We start from the raw sequence: 22,610 nt of genomic DNA, 5'->3' as shown, positions 1-22,610 counted from the left end.
CACACACACACACACACACACTTTCACACCTGGCAGCCTCCCAGACCTGAGACTGACAGGCTGATTTACCTGCATACACTCTCGGGGCATTTTACACATTTCCCAGCCGACTGTGAGCGCTCTGCTGCTGACAGGATGATGGAAACGTTTCCTCAGACTCTCGACGGCTTGATCCGATTTGACTTCACACTCTTTGGTTAACGTGAAAGTCGTCGTTGGATGTTGTTGTTTAAATGAAGCTACTATAAGCAGGAAAACGGTTAAGATCATATCTTTAAAAACAGGCTTCGTCGTGGTCCAAAGGTAGAAAAGCTTTCATTCATCAGAAGGAATTAAACTTTGATTTAACGGCTGCAGAACAATGACACAGTTGTTTGTCACTGGGTTTGATCTCAGAGGAACATGAAGGCTTGATTCAATGTCGTGGAAAATCTTTGCAATGTAAAGAAGGTGCATGAGGGGGGAGTTTTCTTACATCCTACTCCTGTACATTTGTGTATCAAGTTTGAATGAACATTAAGAGTAAACTAATCATAATGAATAAGTATGTTTTTATCATACTCGACTTAAAGTTTAATATTTCATGTTTAGATCTAGAATAACTATTTTATTCTTTTTTTGATAATAGCGTACTGTCGCTTTAAGAGAGCGCACCCTGGCGCACGTACTTCAGTTAAGCTGTTGAACTGTGGCATCGAGTGGAAGCGAGACTAGCTGCGGAGTCGCACAGGTTTTATACCGTGTCCTGTCCTGTTTAAACTTCAGTGGATTCACCGACTCGCGACACCTGTGGAATAAAGTCTACAACGCACGTCGAGTGGATTTGTAAAGCTGCAGCAGCTGGACACGTGTAGGCCGAGGCTACCAGCTAGGTCGACTTTTCTGCTGCAACAGAAGGCGAAGATCGTTTTCTCCAGATCTCGACTTATTGATCTCGTTATCTCGAAATAACAAAGCTGGTTTTGTCGTGTTAACGGGATCATTTTCTGTCGATGTAGGAAACACACCAACAGGCTGCTCGCTGTGAAGTTACTGATGAGGTCCGTTCAGTTTGTTTGGTGCTTTTGCAGCTCTGGAGATACGAGTTATGATCACCCGACGTCAACGTGCTGCAGCTGTGTTATTTCGAGATAACGAGATCACTACGTGGAGGTAAAATGACTCGTTATCACAGGAAAGCAGTATGTATGGATGTGTGTCCGCTCAGGGCTTCCGTAGCTTCCAAACCAACGTTTAGTTGCCTTTTTTCTCTACTCGATAAACATGAAACAAAAGCTGCTGATTAATATTTGTGGGTGTGTTGTGGTTAAAGAGTTGTAGGTGTTGTTGTGACAGTGTTGATAACCAACCTGAATCATAATGAACCCTAATCAGGCTCCAGTCGTCTACATGCACCACTTATTCAGGACCCCCTCAGGAACATGCTCTCACACATCATTAGCTTCTTTATGTTGCGTTTATGTATAAATAAAAACAGCAACAGCGATCCAGACGATCGAGCACTCCTACATATCCAGGTCTGATCAGGACGCCAAGGAGCTCCCTGCTAGCAAAGCTTCTTCTAGCTTCACGACAGGCTGCAGCCCAGAAGTCCCATAGGAAAACTGACGATTTAAGGCTGCTAGCCATTCAAAGGATGGTGAACATTAAATGATATCATTGAAAACTATTGATACTTTCTGATCATACTTAGATTGTTACTCTTATACATTTGATTACACACATAATCCATCTACACGTAGTTTAAGCTACACGAGTGTCAGCAGCTGAAGGAGAAACATGTGGACAGATTCAGTTAAATAACCGCATGTCCCTGAAAACCTCATCAAAGCGCTAAAAATACCCCCAGAAACAAGACGCTAATTTCATGCCCTGCACTGTTGGCCGTCCGGGGGTTTGATTCCCAGCCTCCCGCCGGTCCGGGACTCGAACTGGCAACTCTCTAACCCCAAAGTCGGCGTCGCCTCGAGGGCCTCTGAGGCGCCGCTTTGATACCAGAAACCACAGAACAAATGTGTCTTTTATGCTAAATAGTGTTGAAGTAGAACAAGCAGTCGTTACACGTCCACTCAGGATTAACACACACACACACACACACACACACACACACACACACACACACACACACACACACACACACACACACTCAGCCCCCTGTGTTTAACAGAGACGATTTCATGTTCGTTATTTCCACTCTTTCATCTCCGTCCTTCACTCTGACAGTTATAAATAGGATGATGGAGTCGCACAGAGAAAAACATTATGCTAATTACAGCCCGACATGAAGAAATGTTTCTCTCTCTCTTTGTTTCTCTCTCTCCTCCGTCTCTCTTTTCTCTCTGCTGTCAGTCTCAATTGTAAAAAGTTTTTTGGATCGAGGGTGAAATCTTCTGGGTGAAGTCTTTTCTCACTTTTCTGTTTCCTGTCAGTCTCAGACTCGCTGTATTCTTTAGCTCTCTCTCTCTGCCTGTCCTTAGGTGCTCGCTCGACCCTTCATCTTCCTCCTCTTTCATCACTCTGCCTTAAAGATCTTCATGCTCTCTCCATCTCTACGCCTATTTCTTCTCTGTCTTTAAAATCAACAGATGAAGCCTGTGAGTTTCCTGTGAAGGATGCGTGACGTCGTATGAAGAGCACTACAGTCAGCCTGCGGCGGTGGTCGGGGTGATGGATCATTCACATAGACAGGCCACTTTCATCCAGGAGGCCGGGGTTCCAAATATGGTCACTTCTGGCTTCGACCAAACAAGATGGCGACCGCCAACATGCTGAACTCAAAACTGTGAACATTGTGTTCATTATTTTAACATGTCCAAAACGTCTCAGCGATCACCATTTGATCAATATTGAGATCAAGCTTTTTATTGCTCACTTGACTGTGGAGCCCTGCACGTGCAAAGAGGGGCTCATAGATGGCCATACCTTGAAGTGCAGGAGTTCTGAAATAAGACGTGCTGGAATAAAAAGAATATTCAGGCAGCCTTCTGAACACATTTATCTTGTTTGACCTAGAAGCCTGCTGGAAGCTTGTACACAAACTAAGAGCTGCCTGGTCTCATGTGGTCTATAATCCTCCACCTATAGGACAGAAAACAGACCTTCTCTTCTGACTCTCTTTAGCAGCTAACACACAGCAGCTGTCAGCACAGACGCATCTCTCTGTTTTACTGATCAGGTCTTCGATAGAGACTGAACTGATGGTCGATCTTCAAACCCCGACACATGAGATCCAAACACGCTCTGCTGGAAGTGAACTGTCGCTTTAAGGCCGACGCTCCGAAGTCAAGCTCCAGAAACTTCTACCTTATTAGCATGCCCTCTCTCTCTTTCTCTCTCTACACTGCTCTCTCGCCCACTCCTTCTCCACAAGATCCATTGGTATTCACAAGAAGGCAGACAGCAGTGACAGAGAGAGAGAGAGAGAGAGAGAGAGAGAGAGAGAGAGAGAGAGAGAGAGAGGGAGAGAGGATAGAGAGAGAGAGAGAGTGAGAAAGACAGAGAGAGCGATGAAGACAACAGAAAAGAAAAGAAAGAGATGAAGGAGAGAAAGAGTTGACAGTCATGGATTAGGGGGGAAGAGAAAGAGAAATGTTAGAAATTAAAATGAGAGCGTGTGTATGTGTGTGTGTGTGAGCGTGTGTGTGTGTAAGTGAGTGTGTGCGTGTGTGTGTACGTGTGTGTGTGTGCATGTGTGGGAAAAAGAGACCTTGTCAAGTTTGACTTTTTCGCTTCGCCACTAAAAACGCTGTAACACACACACTATCCTCTCCCTTTAAAGGTCAGACGACTCACACCTGACACACACACACCTGATGTGTGTGTGTGTGTGTGTGTGTGTGTAGACTAAGAATGAGGCTATTTCTCTGCAGCAGGTGAACGAACAGGCAGGAAAAGGCGGCTCCTCACCTCCTCACCATGTTTTAATAACTCCTCACTGCTCTGTGTGCACCTTCCAGATATGACCTGTCAATCAAATATTGTGGGCGGGCTCTTCACAGAAGCAGGAAATAGAGCCGTACTGATAGACGGCCAGACCAACATTTGCTGTTATTTGCTCTTGTTCAATACTTGATTCTGATTGGCTGCAGGGTGTCAGTATTTGTACTTCACATATGAAGTAGTTGTTGTGAAATGTCTGTTCACTATTGTAACATAGCTGACAGGAAACATGGCTGACAGGAAACATGGCCGACAGTAAACATGGTGGATGGTAAACATGGCCGACAGTAAACATGGCCGACTGTAAACATGGCCGACGGTAAACATGGCGGACGGTAAACATGGCCGACGGTAAACATGGCCGACAGTAAACATGGTGGATGGTAAACATGGCCGACAGTAAACATGGTGGATGGTAAACATGGCCGACAGTAAACATGGTGGATGGTAAACATGGCCGACCGTAAACATGGTGGATGGTAAACATGGCCGACAGTAAACATGGTGGATGGTAAACATGGCCGACAGTAAACATGGCCGACTGTAAACATGGCGGACGGTAAACATGGCCGACGGTAAACATGGCCGACAGTAAACATGGTGGATGGTAAACATGGCCGACAGTAAACATGGTGGATGGTAAACATGGCCGACAGTAAACATGGCCGACTGTAAACATGGTGGATGGTAAACATGGCCGACGGTAAACATGGCCGACAGTAAACATGGCCGACTGTAAACATGGCGGACGGTAAACATGGCCGACGGTAAACATGGTGGACGGTAAACATGGCCGACAGTAAACATGGCCGACTGTAAACATGGCCGACTGAAAACATGGCGACAGTAAGCATGGCTGACTGTAAACATGGCCGACGGTAAACATGGCCGACTGTAAACATGGCGGATGGTAAACATGGCCGACGGTAAACGTGGCCGACGGTAAACGTGGCCGACAGTAAACGTGGCCGACTGTAAACGTGGCGGACGGTAAACATGGCCGACGGTAAACGTGGCCGACGGTAAACATGGCGGACGGTAAACATGGCCGACTGTAAACATGGCGACAGTACACATGGCCGACGGTACACATGGCCGACGGTACACATGGCGACAGTAAACATGGCCGACGGTAAACATGGCCGACAGTAAACATGGCCGACTGTAAACATGGCGGATGGTAAACATGGCCGACAGTAAACATGGCCGACGGTAAACATGGCGACAGTAAACATGGCCGACTGTAAACATGGTGGATGGTAAACATGGCCGACAGTAAACATGGCCGACGGTAAACATGGCCGACAGTAAACATGGCCGACTGTAAACATGGTGGATGGTAAACATGGCCGACAGTAAACATGGCCGACTGAAAACATGGCGACAGTAAACATGGCCGACTGTAAACATGGTGGATGGTAAACATGGCTGACGGTAAACATGGTGGATGGTAAACATGGCGGACTGTAAACATGGCCGACAGTAAACATGGCCGACAATGAACACCGCAGACAGGAAACATAGCCGACTGTAAACATGGCCGACTGTAAACATGGTGGATGGTAAACATGGCGGACTGTAAACATGGCCGACAGTAAACATGGCCGACTGTAAACATTGCTGGATGATGACATGGCTGGTAGCTAGCTAGTCTTGTTGTTAACAATTTTATTTACTGTCAACTGTAAGGAAGTGTCATTAACTGTGAAATCTTGCTAGCATAGCGTTAGCTTTTAGGGCAATTGCTGATTTGAAGCGTTCTATGAGCTGAGTGGTTGAGACAAATCGAACGTTGTAGTTGTATCTAAGATCTGGTCTATTTACTAGAGAAGAAAAGAACGTTTCCATTGCATTCGAAAATGATGGAATGGTAACGATTGCAGCCTGTAAAAACTTTATATTTTGATTGCAAAACAAATGGAAACACAAACAAACCTCAAGTAGTAAAAACTAAAAGAACATGCAAGCTGTCCCCTGAAGGAGGATTCAAACTTAGATAAGATCCAGAGTCTTCTTGCCCGAGGACACGTCAGCAGGGCAGGTGTTTGCTGACAGGGAGGTTTATTAATCTCGAAGGTGTTCACATGATCAAACTGTAAATGAAAACTGTCCCTGGATCAAGGTGACGTCTTCTTAAATCCTCATTAAGAGGGAAAGAAAAGAGGAAACCTTGAGAAGGACATCTCACATCAGACGGAGCTCCTCCTACAGGTGACGGTCAGGTGAGTAATTAATACAGCTCAACAGATGCTGGAGCCAATGTCCTCTTACTGAAGGACAATGATACATTCAGGAACCATAGGAAACAAGGCTGTTAGACTTTGTCTCATTCCACCCAGTAAGCCTACTGGGCAACCATCACACCCCCACTGGAGGAAGGATCGTGTGTTAACACCACACACTGAGCTCTGATGGGGAGATAATGGTGATGATGATGATGGGAGTAGAAACGTCCCTAAACGCTCCCTCGCTGGTGTTAATGGAAAGTTCAGTCGACCTTTTAATGGTGCTGCTCTGTCATCAGTGTTTGTATGTTTGTGGATGTTTGTTATTCTCTGCTTTAACAGCAGACCGCCTCGGGGACAGAAGAGTTTAGCAGCACATGATGTGTGAGTGCTTTTGTGAAGCTGTTTGCACAAAGCTCCTCCCAGTCTGAGTGCCAGAAAGAGCACATTTAGCAGCCAAATCCAAGAAGAACCAAAACCAGGGCTGCAGCTACTGAGCAGTTTTACACTGTCACTTTCTAAAGACCAGGCGGTGATCTAAACTATCACCAAGGAGCAGCCAACATTAGAGGGCCACGTCACGACAGCAGCAGATAACACGCATAACCTGTGCAGTTAACGGAAAATAAAGCTAATTCAGCAGCTAATTAGAATAAAGAAAGATCTGGAGGGCTGGGCAGTTATTCAATTTAATGATACAGACTGACAGAATGATTGATGGATATAAAGATTAATACTTCATTCACATATTAAAGCAAAAGTAGACAGAAGAACCAAGATAAGCGTCAAAAATAAAGGTGCTCTTAAACCTCGGGCACAGTACGGTAAGTGCTGCAGAATTAATGCAATTAAGTTAAAAAGTTGTACAGAGGAAAGTGTCTCTGCGTGTGTGTGTGTGTGTGTGTGTGTGTGTGTGTGTAGGTGTGTGTGTGTGTGTGTGTGTGTGTGTGTGTGTGTGTGTGTGTGTGTGTGTGTAATCCCCTGTACGCCTGTCCCAGACTCTTAGTTTAGGTTTAAAAGCAGCCATTTAGTCTGTGCATTATCCAGATGCACATAATGGGAGCTGAGGGAAAAAGCATTAAATGCACTCAGAGGTGGAAATTCACTTAACTTCATAATGGTTTTATTCTGAGTGTTCAGAGACAGAGTGTTTCAGTTAAATGTTCTCTTTGGGAGTTACACTGAAGTCTGCAACGCGCGCTCAAAGAAACAGAACAAAGGTTTTATCACTGAGGGGAGGATGTGAACTACTGAGCTTTCATCGCTTAGAACAAGCTGCTCAGGCGCCACCGGCTCCACTAATATTCACCATTTAATCTATTAAGAAGACACTCCATTATAAATCAATAGTAAGTGCTGTCTTAAAGGGTACTTCTGCTATTTATAAAACGTTTTTATTCTTCATATTTTGGGACTTCAGATGTGTTCATCCTGCAGCAGTGAAACAGGCTGTAATGGCTGCAACATAATCCTTGATGGGTCAAAGGTCGTCCACTAAAAGTTCTTGTTGTTTCCACTGACAGGCTCAGATTGTTCTTCTAAGTGTGTGACAACATGACAGAAAGGATCCCTACAGAGATAGACCTTTTTGTTACAGAGGAAGATGATTGTTTTAACCACACACAGACGTTACATCGCTCTCTGCACACACACCAGACTCCATTCAGAAAAACACTGATTTAAGCTCACAGGACACAGGAGGAGCTGCTGGTGCTGGTGATGTTTGTGTTGTTGTGTTAAGTCGTCCGTGTCCCTAAAACTCTGTGTGCGTGTGTGTGTGTGTGTGTGTGCGTGTGCGTGTGCGTGCGCGACAACTTTAAGTCTTAAGAAGAAGAGCTTTACATTTTGTGATCATCAGAACACTTTATTCATAGAAATATTACGTGAAGGTAACACACACACACACACACACACATACACAGGTACCTGATAGGGTGAAACACCTCCAGCTGTGTGCATCCTTGTTGTTGATTGACTCCCACTGGGCTCCATATTGTGTTTTATCGACGCGGGTCAATCAGTGTGGGTGTCTCCCTGTGTGTGTGTGTGTGTGTGCGTGTGGTCTCTTTATTGGCTGAGTAAATCAAGACTGATGAGAGAAGGTCAGCAGAGAGACATCGCGCACACACACACACACACACACACACACACACACACACACACACACACACACAGCTCAGAGTGCGTGTAGGCTATATGTCACCTCGGTATCATCAGTTAGCTCATGTGCTAACTCTAATTACAGCAGTTACCATGGGTCTATAGTTACCATAGTTACTGGGAAACCAATCAAATAATCATGTGAGTATTGATTAGCTGAACAACATTTATGCTAGCAGGACATCAATAGGACAGCTCAAGTATGCTAATGCTACATTGTGAAACAGCATCCCATCACACCGTGAACTGATGAAGAAGATCTAGCCGGTCTGGTAGGGAGCAGCAAACTTGTACAACTTCCAACATAAACTGGGAGATGTTTAAAACTACTAATACATGTAATTGATTATTGTTAGAACTCATAAACTCCAGGGAAACTAGTGTTAACTAGTCCTTTGTAAAACTCACTAACCTACTGGACTAACTTTTAAACTATCGGCAGAAGTTATAGACTTCTAGTAGAACGTATAAGCGACTCATTTAACTTTTAAACCACAAATAGAAACTAGAAAACATCGTGCGTACAGGGGCAACATTTGGTACAAACTGCTGGTAGAAATTAAAAAGTACTGATATAACTTTTAAACAGTACTGGTAGCACAGTAGCAAGATGGCCGACATGACAGGCCCTAAAAGTGAAGTCAAACCCTCTCTGTCGCCCCCTGCTGACTGGCTGCAGTATAGCTCATAAAGCCCGCCTCCTCCATGTTAACAGATGGGACATGAGTCAAACTATAAAATCAAAATACACGTCAAACATGTTTCTGTCATTATAGTTAGTTCTTATCATGCTGATTTATGTCCAAGTGTTCATTTTTCTGACAAGTTTACTTTTAATTAGTTATTTGATGCTGTAAAAAGGGGGTGTGGCCTCATGATTGACAGCTCTGTTGACAAATGGGGCTCCTGCAGCGTTATGTTCCCGAGTAGCAGAGTAGAGGAGGAACGGCGAGAGGAGACGTAACTAACACTAACACTACAGTCATTGAACTTTCCATCAGCGTGAATATCTGCTTCAGACCGACACAAGAAGCTGTTCTGCTCTGTCGTCCATCTTCATACAGTCTATGGTATAAGCTAACAGCGGCATTGGGGCCTTGTGAAATGACACTTTTATGGGCCCCTCCCCGCATGCATTTTTACTGGCTCTACTCAGATGAAGGCCCTTTGTACTCAGTCCCCTTGGATGCTAACGGTATAATGGCTAGAGTAGAGCTCTTAGTAAAACGGATACACCTCTGGTCGAACCTGAGTACCTGATAAAGTGTCAGCTCCCTGTATTATTCACTCTTCACTCTGTTCGTCACACTTGTACCCTGACCGATCTGCGAGATAAATCCTGTCGTCATTGGACACGGGCTGGACGCTCCCAACCAACAAATTCATCCAGTGAAGCTGCTTTTTATTCTCCTCCTCGTTGTGCTCGGAGCGGGGGGAAGATGAAGATAATTAGTGTCAATACAACTGCTTTTGGCTGCTTTCTAACCCCCCCCCCCACACACCCGCCTGTTCAGCATGAGCCACACGACACACTCAGTCCATTTGTAAGAGCTCCAGCTCATTAAAAAACACTTTAACTCACTATGATGGCTATTTCACCCGCTCGATGATACACACACACGCACACACACGCACACACACACATGCGCGCGCACACACACACACACACACACAGTTTTAGATGTGTTCTCAGTGAGTTAGCCCTTCAGTAACACTGGTGCAGTATAATCACACTCCCCTTCTGTCTGTCACACACACTGTAATTAGGAAACGTCTCTGCTGCTGAGTGCAGAGCTGAAAGTGAGCCGGTTGATTTCAGACTCACAGATGATGCACACTGTTTGTTAATGTGCTGCTTCACTACACACACACACACACACACACACACACACACACACAGGTACATATAGAGTATTGTACCTCTGTAGTTTTAGTGGTTTTACGACATTGTTTGTCAAAGAGATCTCTGAACGCAGCAACAACATCCTGCTGAAGAATCAGGAACTCGTGGTTGATGGCAGGCCCTCAGATCTCACCTGTACTCACTTACTGATACAACAGGTAAAGAAAAACTACAACATCTAGTTTTTGTGCGTTTAAAACCAGCGACAGAACACAAGAACACGAGTCCATCGTGCCTTCTCTTCAGACGCTCGCTCATCGCCGACGTGCTCCCGTGATAAACAAGCAGATCCTGCAGGCGGTCGTTTTCTGCAGCGTTGATGCTGAAATGCTTTTAGGACGTGATGGTGCTGCAGCGGCCGCCATTTTGCTCTGTTCTGTTTACCTGTCGCTTCCCAGTCGCTGTTTTGCATGCACAGCTCTCAGCAGAGATAGGAAGGATGTGAGATGGCTCACCATTCAGCAACTCGTTGCTCTGTCCGTGCACGGCATGAAAAACACGTGATGATGGAAACAACTAATTATCCACAATTTAAGTCGTTGGCGACTAATTCTGTCATCGATTTTTGTTGACTAATCATTGCACCCTTTTTAAAACCTTTGTCCAATCAGTGCTGATGGTAAATGTAGTCGTTTGGCGGCCATTTTCCTCTGGCCTCATGCTCAGAGTGGGAAGCTCAAATGCTGACATGATGTTGTACCGCTGTCTTCCACGTTTGTGAATCTCATAAATGAGCTGTAGTCAGTATGAGAGGAAATTAAAACGTGACATCACATTAGCAGAAATAAGTGAACATTTTAAATCATTCTTATGTGGCAACATTTTTGCAGCTTTGCAACATTTCCACCCCGTGTTAACAAAAATGTCGTCCACGTTGTCGGTATTCGCCAAAGTAAAACGTTCTAAAAAAATTGTTTCTCCTTCTGTGTGTCTTAACCTGCAGTGTAGCTTTAAATCATCACCGTGAGAGATTATTCAGGATGATGAAAGTTCACACACAGGTCACACAGACGTCCTGCACTCTGTTGATTCGAAGGTAAAACATGAATTAAACATGCTTTTTGGGGCTTGTTGCACGCTACAATGAGAGAGCGTTATTAATGTTGAATAAAACAGTTTGACATTTGAAGAATCTTCCAGAACGCTGATACGAGTTTTATGTCTGTGGGAAAAGAGGCGATGATGATGTTCTGGAAGAGGTCGCGTCTGATTTGAAACGGAGCGTACATTCAATTTAAATGTCACGCAGGCTGTTGCTGTTGAGTGATAAGACACTTCACACTTTAATTAAACAGCAGTGAGCTGGTAAGTATCCTTTAAATGTCAGAGTCTCACGTCGGTGTCATTAAACACAGAGGAAGCTGTTGTGTTGGACGCGATGACAGTCTCATGATCGACTCCCGCGAGCTGCAGAAACCCCCGAACCTGTGCAGAGGAGACGCTCAGAGTCCAGCAGGGCGGAGAGGTCACGCACTGAAGCGCTCCGAGTTTACCGATGCACATGTCTGCTCACATGTTCACAGTGTTGCACAGAAACCGTTTCCTACTTTAGTGGAGACAGTTCTCTGTGTCAATGTTTCTCTGAATCTGTCTATGTCTATCAGATTTATAAAGGTCGTCTGAAACGATCACAAAAGCTGACTCAGAGAAGAGTTTCCTGCAGCAACACGAGGACCTGGTCAACACAAACACTGTCCTGGTACACAAGCGAGGCAGACAAACATCCTCAGTTTATGACGAGCTCATTGTTCATGTTATTCTTTAAACCTTTGCTGCTTGTGCACCTCCGGTCAGCAGATACTGAAGGCTTTCCACGCCCTTCTTTTGCATGTCAGACCCACCAAGCGTCTGTTTCGAGGTGCCCTTAAACTGTGTTTACTTCCTTCTGATACGAACAGTCTGGTTAGCCTGAGGAAGCATCCAGGTGGGTAAAATACCTTCATGTGCACCAGGTTCTGAAGTTAACCTTGTCTCACTGTGGCAGGCCATTTTATTTATCTGCCACTTTTAAAGTCGTTGCGCTAATTGAAAGAAAACATATTTCGATATTGTCTGATGTAAATAATATTGTCATTTAATGTTTGATATCTTTGCACAAGAAACTTTACACGTTAAGTTATGAGCTCACAGTGTGATGATAATGCATTATCGTACTTAACACAACAGGAATCATTAACTACTTATTGATTCAACTAATTTGACTCAGGCAGAGCCGCATAGATCACGGTCAGGTGGTGTCTGTGTTTATTCAGTAAGAAGTCTGAATGCAAGTTTTTAAAGGGGACGAAGCCGAACCGACGAGACGGCGGCAACAATCATGCAGGAGGACACAGATCTGTGTGCGTCTCTGCTGCTCTGTACCTGACTCAGGAACGTCGCGATCTGTCCGTATTTTCGCGCACAGGCAGGCTACTATAAAGAACTCCGTCTCGTCATGCTGTCATATGTCCACTGTCAATGTGTGGCTCTATCCAATCATACGCTTCTATTTCTAAATGTGTCTTTCTGTCGTGCATATTCCCTGTCTGCCAAAGCGGCGTATGGCCTGATTGTTTGACCTGCCCTCGCTCACAATTCACCCACGTTTGGCGGGTGGCGGGCGCTGACTTCAGACCCTGATGTGCAGAATCTCTGGGTGAGCGTCGTGCAGTGATCGACGTATCCATCGCCCACAAACGCCACCACAGGTGGACTTTATCTTTCTTTTTACTGCATCATGTGACTGCTCACATACTGGACACTAAAAGGGTCTGAGGGATGTCAAAAGGGCAAATTATAGTGCATTACTTTCTGTAGTTCTGTGTAGGAACAGTCTGAGAGAACAGCTTCAGTGTGACAAAGGATCACATGTGGAAAATAAACTTTCAAATCTCAGACTGAAAGCAGAAGCGTGGAGGGACATGAACAGAAACTCTTGCTTCACTCTGACAGAAAGAAAAGACAATCTCAACTTCCTGGGAAGTCAACTCTGAGGACATAAAACCCATTTTAATTGCTCATTATTAAGGCCGACACTTTGGAGCTCAGCAGCAGAACAAACTTCATTTCCTGGATCAGCAGCAGCACGATCAGTAATGTAAAGGTCACAGACAGACAGCATCCGAGTCATCCAGGAACCATCATCATTTGCATTTGCAGAACTCATTCTGCACAATGTCAACTCTCATCTCATAGAAAACTACCCTGTAATGGCACGCTGCAGCATAATGGCCAATTTATGTCCATTCAGAGCCAAACTAAACCCACGGGGCTCCTTTGCACTGCATTAAATAACCAATTTGCAGCGAAAACGTCATTACGGGAACAGTTCCCCGCCAAACGATGTCATTACAGTAACGGCAGCCACTCTAGCGGAGCGCGGCGATAGATACGGCGCGCGCCGGCTAAAACATCACTCACTCATTGTGTTCGGAGCCCTTCATGCCCGGCTGCCCGACACCACCAAGTTAATGCCTCAGACGCCATTATGTGGGAAGTGCCTGCTGTCAGCCCTACTGTATAATGGAACCACCAGCGTTCACTGCGGGCTTAATCGCTCCATATTTAAGCTGCAGTTTCACAATAAAAGCGTGAACAACGCTGCCAAACGTGGCTAATGCTACCTGTCGCTGCTGCTGCGTCAGGGTGCCATTAACTCTCCGGGTGTTCCCCGCAGGCGTCAATAAAACTCAAACTGAAGCGACACGCTTAATCTCCGCAGAATTAGTGATGAATTTAAGGAAGTATGTTAATGAATGTGCCAGCATCTTTACCAAGACCTGCTGCTTTCCATCTGCTGTGCCCGTAATCACGTCAGTCAGTCGGGGCTAATCACCGCACAGCGAGGGGCCGCTCTGCCTGCACGGTTATATTTACGGAGGCAGGAAGTGATTGTTCTATCGTGGTGCAGACTGCAGGCTCCGTCTCTCCTCTCACTTCCTGCTGCTGCTGCAGTGATTAAGGAGAGAAGTTAGAGGTGGAGGTGAAGCTGCAGCAGCTACACATAAACACACCTGAGCTCCATCTGTGAAGGTTAATATCTCTGCCCTCTGACGGCTGTGTGAGACAATGTCATTTAAAAACGTGTGCAGCAGTGTCATCTGAACTGAACACAACAAGAGTCCACATACATGCCAGACGGGTTAGCAGCACATTATGTCTGTACGATACAAGGTACTTTATATATTCTTCAGCCCAAACTAGCAGATCCCAGAGTCACAGGATTCGTCCACACTGCAGTTCCTACAGCGTTATCGCTCTCTCTTTGTCTCTCACAGCTCCCCTCTGTCTTTTTTAAACAGGTACTTTTCATTCCAGTCGTCTAACACGGCCTCATTTAGATGCCAGGTGAACGCAATTAACTTACATGGCAGAATACAAAACGAGCCGCTCTCTAAGCTCCGAGGACCCAGAGATCCTCTGAGCATTAAAGAGGCTGGGTTCAGAAGCTGCAGCTCTCTGATAGCATCACGGCTCCTCAGCAACACGTTCCCAGCAGAAACACACAAACATGGAGACGTCAGACAGCCTGTGAAGGACTTGAAAGACGCTCAGAGACGCCGGATAAAAGACGTCATTCACGCCCGGATTAGTGGAAGTATTTTTAAATACGAGCTGAGAAAGAACGGCTGTCAGAGATCCTCTTGATTCATCGTACTTTTCACACCGAGCTGACCCTGAACTGCTCACTCTCCTCCTCTTCATCGCTGCTGCTGTGACTGCTGACGAGGATCAGCCACTCCAGTTCATAACAAGAGTTCTCGAACAGATTCGGTTCACGTCAAGTGTTCCACGTATCGGAGCTCTGCTGTATCTGCGCCCCTCTCCAGACACGCGCGAGGGTCTGCTGTCGCCCTGTGAATGACAGACCCTCTGCTGGTTTACAGGCGGGACTCCTGACAGGCAGGTAGCACATATGAATACAGAGCAGGCAGCCCAGAGAGGCGGCGCTTTGATCTGCTGAATCGTAATCTGGTGGAGGGTAATGATGTCAAACCGAGCGGCAAAATACTGTACGGTCAACACGAGTCAATCGAGCGCTAATAATCTCATTTCTTCCGGCTGAGTTTGAGCCGGTGAGCGGAGGGGTCGAGCAGGGTGCTCTCCAAACACCGTCCGCTTTATCTGGTTGGGGTCGGACTGTTGTCCTCGTCGAAGGATTATTTTATACGTAACCCCGTTGAGGTGCTGGCTCTCGCTGCCCATCTATCTGCATCATTAGGGGCTCTGTGGTAGGTAGCATCAGCACCTGGAGCTGGCATGATCAGAGCCTGGGTCTGTTGAAGGTGGCAGGGCTGCTTGGGTTATGGTGACGTGGTAGGTGAATCTCCTTTTCATTAGCGCACGAAAGTATGTCGTGTTTTATTTAAATTCCTCACAGGAAGTGGAACAAAACATGCCTGTAGCGCCCCCAGCTGGTTGGAACCTGAACAGAAATGTGCCCCAGCGAACGTTTCCCTGAAGAAGCGTCTCTGAGGAATCGACTTGCTGCTATAAAAGGTAAATAAAGTCGTTGTGTTTCTCCTGAAGCTTTCCAATGTAACAAAGGACTTTTCTCACCTGGATCCCCCTCAAATCCCCTCCACTCCTGAGCGTCCATTTGACCTCTCTGTGTTCACACTCACAGCAGAGCAGGTGTTTTATGCAGTGAGAGAACATTCGAGAATACTCGACGCTTGTGTCCAACAGATGCGATTAAATACACGTGATCCGGAGGTGAAGCGTGTGCTGCCCAGTCACCTCCACCTCAGAACCTCCCGTCTCTCTTTCCCATGAGCCTTTGCAGCTGAACGTAAATAAAGGTTTTCTTACCGTAGGCCGAGTCGGCTGCTGACTCCTGATTGCGCGTCGTCGCCAACACATCAGCTGCACAGAAACACATGAATCTCATTAACATTCGTCTCATTTGTTCTGCAGTTTATTGGCTGTATCATCGCTGTACTTTAACAATCCACTGACTGTTACACTGTTTACGCCTCCTATTAGAAGCGCTGTCAGTAATGTGTCTGTGAAGCGAAGGTTTATCTCACCGTGGCAGCTGTCGGGGTGAAACGAGTGGTCGCCCTCGATGTCCTGTTCAAAGCCGGCCCTGCACACAGACAAAGCAGCACTTAAACAAACAGAACAAACCCGAGTCAGCCTCCTCTCAGCGTGGCCGCTGTTGGTTATCGTTGCCTGGGCAACTAGTGATCGGATAAGCCATGAAGACATCGTCAATTAGATGATGTCACACAGTTTATCTGCAGATCGTCATTTCCTGTGAAGACTTTCAGAGGTCGACTGAGAAGAAACGGCGACAAATTCACCTGAACGGGCAGAAAGGGAAGTGGAGTGACAAGATGTGACCATGAAACACACACACACACACACACGCACACACACACACAGACACACACACACACAGACACACACACACGCACACACACACTGAGTTCCAGCAGCAGTAAAGTAACGCGGTGTAAATCTCAGTGCAGCTCCGGTAAATGAAGCCGTTTACTCTCCTCTCAGTGTGTCTGCAGCGCTCAGTGTGTGCCCCTGCTGTTTACTGTCTCTGCCTCGCTCTCAACTCGTCTTCTGACCTTCGAATCAATTTTAAAGAGGCCACAAATCAGCTTTTACTGCCTCACACCACAAAACCGCTGCAGAGTAACAGCCATGTCAGAGACGATGAGCTGGAGACGGACCGTCACTGCTGCTCCCGCTGAAGGAAACCGGCTCACAGAATAATCTGGGGAATCATTCTAAATGTTAAACTCTCAGATAATGAGTTCATCTACGACAGCGGCATCGAGAAGCCTCTGTCTCTACGAACACTAATAATTCCTCCTGGTTACCTGCTGTCTTGATGAAGCAGTTTAGAGTCCGTTATCTTCTGGTCTTTGTCTTACAGCTCATCACTTCCTCTGCAGATGTTTCACCAAACAGCTGAAATGTTCTCTCACTAACATGTCGGGCTTTTATTGTGAAATCTGGAGGAAGTTTCAAATTATATTCACAGAATCTCTAAAAACAGTAGAAGAAACTGTAAACGACAATGAGAAAGTTGAGCCGGGAGTCCGAGCAGCCAAAAAATGGGGCACAGCTAACTAGCGTGCTAACTCCTGAGATGACCTGTCCCGCCCGACTCACGGACCCTCACATCTGCAAACTCTGCAGCAAATACAGAGAAATGTTTTCAACCAGATATTCTGTTTATTTCTGCAAAAACTACGGTGGCCCTGAAAGTCAAAACACCGAAATGTTTTGTGAAACGACGTCACACGTCCTGCGCTTCATGAGGTGTGTCTGTGCGGTCTGAGGAGTTGTGTTGTTTGTTCAATGTTGTTTTGATGTTGTCGTGTTTTCTCAGACGTCTTTTGGGAAATGTCCTCGTATCATTGCTTTTTTTTAAACCTTTTTTTAACCTTCAGGGCCACCGTACAAACTTGACAGGTGACACAGTAGCCGGATGATATCCTCTACATTTCTGCTGTTGATGTAAATAACTATATACTTGAAGAAGACGTAAGGACTCTGAGGAGGTTGGAGCGTTCTCAGCTGAATGTTGACCGTGACCGTCTGACACCGTTACTCACAGTGTTTGTTTAACCTTGAACATGTGATTTAGCTTCCTTATTCTAACAAGCATGAACCAGAAAACACAAACACAAGCTGAAATATTTAAATATGTCATGTTGGTCAGAGAGAGTCGTCTGACCAACATGGCCGTCCCTGGATAAAAACCATTTCATTCAAACTTTAAGCGAGTTTCTGGTTATAGAATCGTATTTTTCGATCCAAACACAAACACAGAAGGGAACATGTGGCGACGCTTACAACGCTATGAAGCACCAACAGGAAGTTGAAGTTGACGGCTGTTTGTGGAGGCGGACGCAGACACATTAGAGAGAATGAAAAGGTGCTTTGTTTTTCACACCGCTGTGCTCTGAGACAGAACCATTCATCAGTCCCTTCATGCTCGGCCCACCTTCCGACTTATTTGGCTCAGTGTTTGCAGCTCTGTTTATCATGTTCGGCCCGTATCGGCAAAAACATTTTCCTCTGAGTGATGGAGGGAGAGAAGGAGCGCTCGTTCACACTTTCTGTTTGGATGTACAAAACTAAATGACTTAACTTTCAGTCCTCAGCTGCTCCTCGAACTCTGACTTCTTCTTTTCTGATGCTATTCAGTCTTCACATGCAGCAGTCTTCAAACACTTCCATCCCTCTATCCATCCATCCTTCTCTCTTCTCTCGCCCCTGTTTTTCCTGTTTGGATGACGTCACGTTAGCAGAACATAGCATTGTGAGAAACCCTTAGCGGTGTTACGGCCTGTGTCCAAGCAGCTCGAGTTTTCAGCTGTCAGCGTCCTATGAGCAAAAACACCACAGACGTCAGCTATTTCTGTCAGTGTTGCTTCTCCCTCACGGACCAATCAAAATCAAGAAGGGGCGGGACTTCTGATATCAACTTTGGCGGAGGAGAATCTGATGTTTCTGCCTTTGAGCCGGGCTGGTGGGCTCCTTAAAGTCGGTCCGCCCTCGTGCCGTGGACGGGCCGATCTTTTCCAAAACAACCGAAAATTGGAGCAAGTTTGAAATAAGCCCAGAAACCGGCATCATCCAGACACAGCTGTGATGTCGGTGATATTCTTCCACCTTTTCCGCACAGGTTTCGTCTCGTGCACCCGGACTCATTTTTTCGAGGGTACAGTTTCCAGGTGTAGAGCTGCTGCTAACGCCAGGACACGATTCCTTCTTTATGTTTTCTTTGTCAAATGTTGTTGAATAAAAGCAAATGTGAAACACAGAGCGATTTAAAACCGACTTAACAGTCCCCACCAAGGGAAGTGGAAGTGCTGCAAGACATCTTTGTCACCTAGCAACAGGAAGCGCTGGTGAGAAGTGTTTTGGAATTGAGGTCGTGGGCGCTGCCAGTGTAAAACACGGCGTTGGTAGACACAGGGCCTAAAGGGTCAGCTTGTGTTCAACTGGAAGCACAAATGTGAAAATAATCAGCTTACATTTGCTCATGCTGTCACATGATCGTAAGACACACCACCCACAGCTTTTGGTAATTCTACTGCAGGTAAACTATCAACTATTCACCAGGTACATGATCACCCAGTCTGATGCCTAAGTGTACTTTTGGTCTGGGATTTGTAGTTTGGTCTTGGCTCCTTACAGCCTGGCATCCCCACACCAGTTTATAATTGTGAATGAGTCTGGACCCTCCCAGTTTGTTCTTTATTCCAAAGGGGTGTTATCAAAGGATGCAGACCAAACGCTACAACCAATCAGGGCTGCAGGTTCCAAAGTCCTGTTTGAGGTATGTTAGCGGCAGGAAAGGGTTAAAACAGAGAGAGACGTGTGGATACATTTATGCAGCTATGTGTTGACGTATGGACGGCTCCTTGTAATCAGTCATTTTTTCTATTTTAACATGATCTTCGGTTCCTGGGCCGACTGAGTCTGCAGCCCTTAGAGTCCGTTAGGGACGTCCAGCCGGCTCCCTGCACACAAACAATTATCGGGGAAATGATCCATCAGCCTTTTTGGACCAGTGTGCATCATCTCAGAGCCAAGCGCTGGTCCTGGGGGGTTGGCAGCAACAGTTGGGAGATAACTATCGCCTGTTTGAACATGACGATGAATTTGCCCCTCATTCATAAACGCAATCACAGAGCAATGGCTGCAAGGTGCTGGGCGGACCTTTGAGAGCAATATGTGGGTAAATGTCCCGTCCAATGAGAATCCAGGAGGAGGTGGTGAGTGAACTTCGACCACATCCAACCCCTGAACTCTACTCAACACCTCTGGGATGAAGTGGAAGCACGCTGTGGGCCAGAGCATCAGTGCTGCACCACGTCTGAAGTGGTGCAAATCTCTGCAGGAGGGCTGTAAGAGCGGGAGATCAGAGGCTGTTACAGCAACACATCAATGACCAGAACTTCTGTTTAACATCACACGTGGCTGTAATGTCGACAGCTTCTGCTTCTACATGCACAGAAACTCTCTCTCTACATCCACCAGTAAAAAAGCTTCATCCTTTAAAGCGTGAATTAATCATCCGACAGAGGACGAGCTGTTAAAAACTTCGAGGCCGTTTAACGATGTCTACATGTTTGGATTTATTATGAAACCATTATGCTTTCCTGTCCTCACTCTCTCTATATTTACCTCTCTCCACCTCAGTTATTTGCTAACTCCTCCGCCCCCTCACTCACTCAATATTTATCTCCCTTATCACTCATTCCCTCTCTCCATCACCATCCATCCTCTGTCTCTTGAGCTACATTTACACCAGCGTGGGCTGAGCTGTAAATGAGGAGAGAGAACGGGAGGAGGTCGCTGCAGTGGCGAGCGGCTATAAATCCCAACCCTCTCGAGCACCTAAACGCCTCGTTCATCTAGCGGGGAGCGACTCAGAGGAGGGGATGGAAATAGACTCTGCCAGTTATAAAATGCAGCCAGGTTAGCAGACGCTGTTGTTGCTGGATTGTATTTTCATTTTCTCAGCATTAAAGCTTTAAAGTGGAGGCGTTAACGGCTTTAAAAGCCTTTCAGGACCTTCACTTTAATGAGCATTCACAGGTTCTCTGCACTCCCATGATGCATTTATACTGATGACATATGGGTTTTAATGAACTGTTTGTTTTGGTGTGTTCTCAGCTCTCCAGTTAATAGACTGCACTCACCCTCTCAGCTATAAAGAGTCCTTGAAAGTTGCTCTGAGAGGACTTGAGACTTACTAAAAGACATAAACACAGCTCAGTATTTAGAGTCTTATACAGCAAACTCAGAGTCGCAGACTGTGTTTCAGGCTGTAACAAACCAGTGACTTGGCAAAGGCCGGCCTCAGAGGACTCAGAAAGCTCAGTTTGGACTAAAAATTAGAGCGAGATTAAGACTTGATTTGAGAAGTGATTCTGGACAATCAATAAAGATTTGACCTGAAACTTCAACCAAATGTTTTCAGACTAAATCTCAGGGGCCATCGTTGGACAAAGATCTATCCTCTGGGGTCTATGGCGATATTTCAGAGTTTCTGGTGTAGCGACTGATTATCCCAACAAGGAACGAAGGATGACTGGGTAAGACAACCCCGTCCTAGCACTGGTTGTTGTTTCAGTCAGACGAGCAACTTGAGATGCGAGAATAGAGTCGGAGCTGAGAGAGGACGTCTGTGATCTAATTGTTTTCTGCAGTCATATGCAGATGTTTATGGAGATTAGCAAAGAAGCTAATTCATCTTCAGACAGCAGCCATTGGTTTCCAGGATGTATTTTAGCCAACATGTTTCACCTGCTGACGGTTACAAGCAAAGTCTGCTCAAACGAGATGATCCAGACTTCTCAGACAAACGATGCGATGCGATGCGATGCGATGCGACGCGATGGGATAGGGTACGATGCGATACGATGAGACACAATGAAAAACGATGCGATACGATGAAAATCGCTACGATACAATGCGATACGACTTGATACGATGAGATTTGATGCGATACGATTCGATTCGATTCGATATGAAAATGTTCCTGTTTTTCCTTCTGCACACATTCACATGCTTCCACAGCACTAATAAACAAAATAACAATGAAAACGAACAACAATCAACATAACAGAACCAGAGAAGAACCAATGACAACAAACGACATGTATTCCATGTGAACCACATGATACACAACAAGTCAAAGAGATAAGAACATGCGTATCGTCACCTCCTTACATGTTGTCACATAAGAACGTAACAAAAGTACACATTTTAACTCACATAAGAAGTGCACTTGGTTCAAAGCAAACCACGACCTTTTGTCCAAACCTGACCCTGTAGCTTTACCGCTTAAAGCAAACTAGACTCCGACTGTTTCACAACATGTGTAGGTGTGAAGACGTGTCCAGCCTTTTTTAGAACAGCTTCTTTGGGTCGTGTTAGAGAGCAGAAGCAACGGACCTAAACCACCTCATTCGCTGCACCACGTCGGCTCGGACATGACTTCAAACCTGACAGCAGCGACATGCCTGCACCGGTGACATCATAAAGTCAACACCTGAGGACCAATGAGACGTCAGCAGGTGCTTCACACCCACAGCTGAGATTATTAAAGCCATGGAGGTTTGCACTGTGTGAAGATGATGAAGGAATAATAGCTGCTGTAATGACACAGTGAGAGGGAAACAGGCTGTGCATTTGAACTGGTGTGTGTGTGTATGTGTGTGTGTGCTCGTGCGTGTGCGTGTGCGTGCGTGTGTGTGTGTGTGTGTGTGTGTGAGTGTGTGTGACACAAACATGTCTGTCTCTCTCAGAAAAAACAAAGTCATTGTTAAACTAAAAATACTAAAATGATCCGTTCCTGTCTGAAGACGACCTCAGGAGGTTAAGTGAAATATAATAATGTATAATAAAATCAAATCATCATAACT

The 22,610-nt window shown here is 45.8% G+C and overlaps 1 protein-coding gene across 1 annotated transcript in view; it reads right to left on the bottom strand.

Annotated features, from left to right (window-relative positions):
- LOC138609287 (semaphorin-6D-like) overlaps positions 1-22,610 on the bottom strand; it is a 155,313-nt gene that overhangs the window by 4,821 nt on the left and 127,882 nt on the right. Inside the window, exons 19-20 of the mRNA XM_069681923.1 lie at positions 16,236-16,294; positions 16,018-16,071 (exon numbers count right to left, since the gene is read on the bottom strand). Of these exons, the coding sequence (XP_069538024.1) occupies positions 16,018-16,071; positions 16,236-16,294 (113 nt within the window). The remainder of the gene's footprint in view (positions 1-16,017; positions 16,072-16,235; positions 16,295-22,610) is intronic.

The sequence above is a fragment of the Semicossyphus pulcher genome, unplaced genomic scaffold (assembly GCF_022749685.1).
Source record: "Semicossyphus pulcher isolate SPU_LCO1_2020_fin unplaced genomic scaffold, fSemPul1.0.p SCAF_5, whole genome shotgun sequence".
Lineage (NCBI taxonomy): Eukaryota > Metazoa > Chordata > Actinopteri > Labriformes > Labridae > Semicossyphus > Semicossyphus pulcher.
This window is presented reverse-complemented; position numbering and strand designations above follow the sequence as displayed.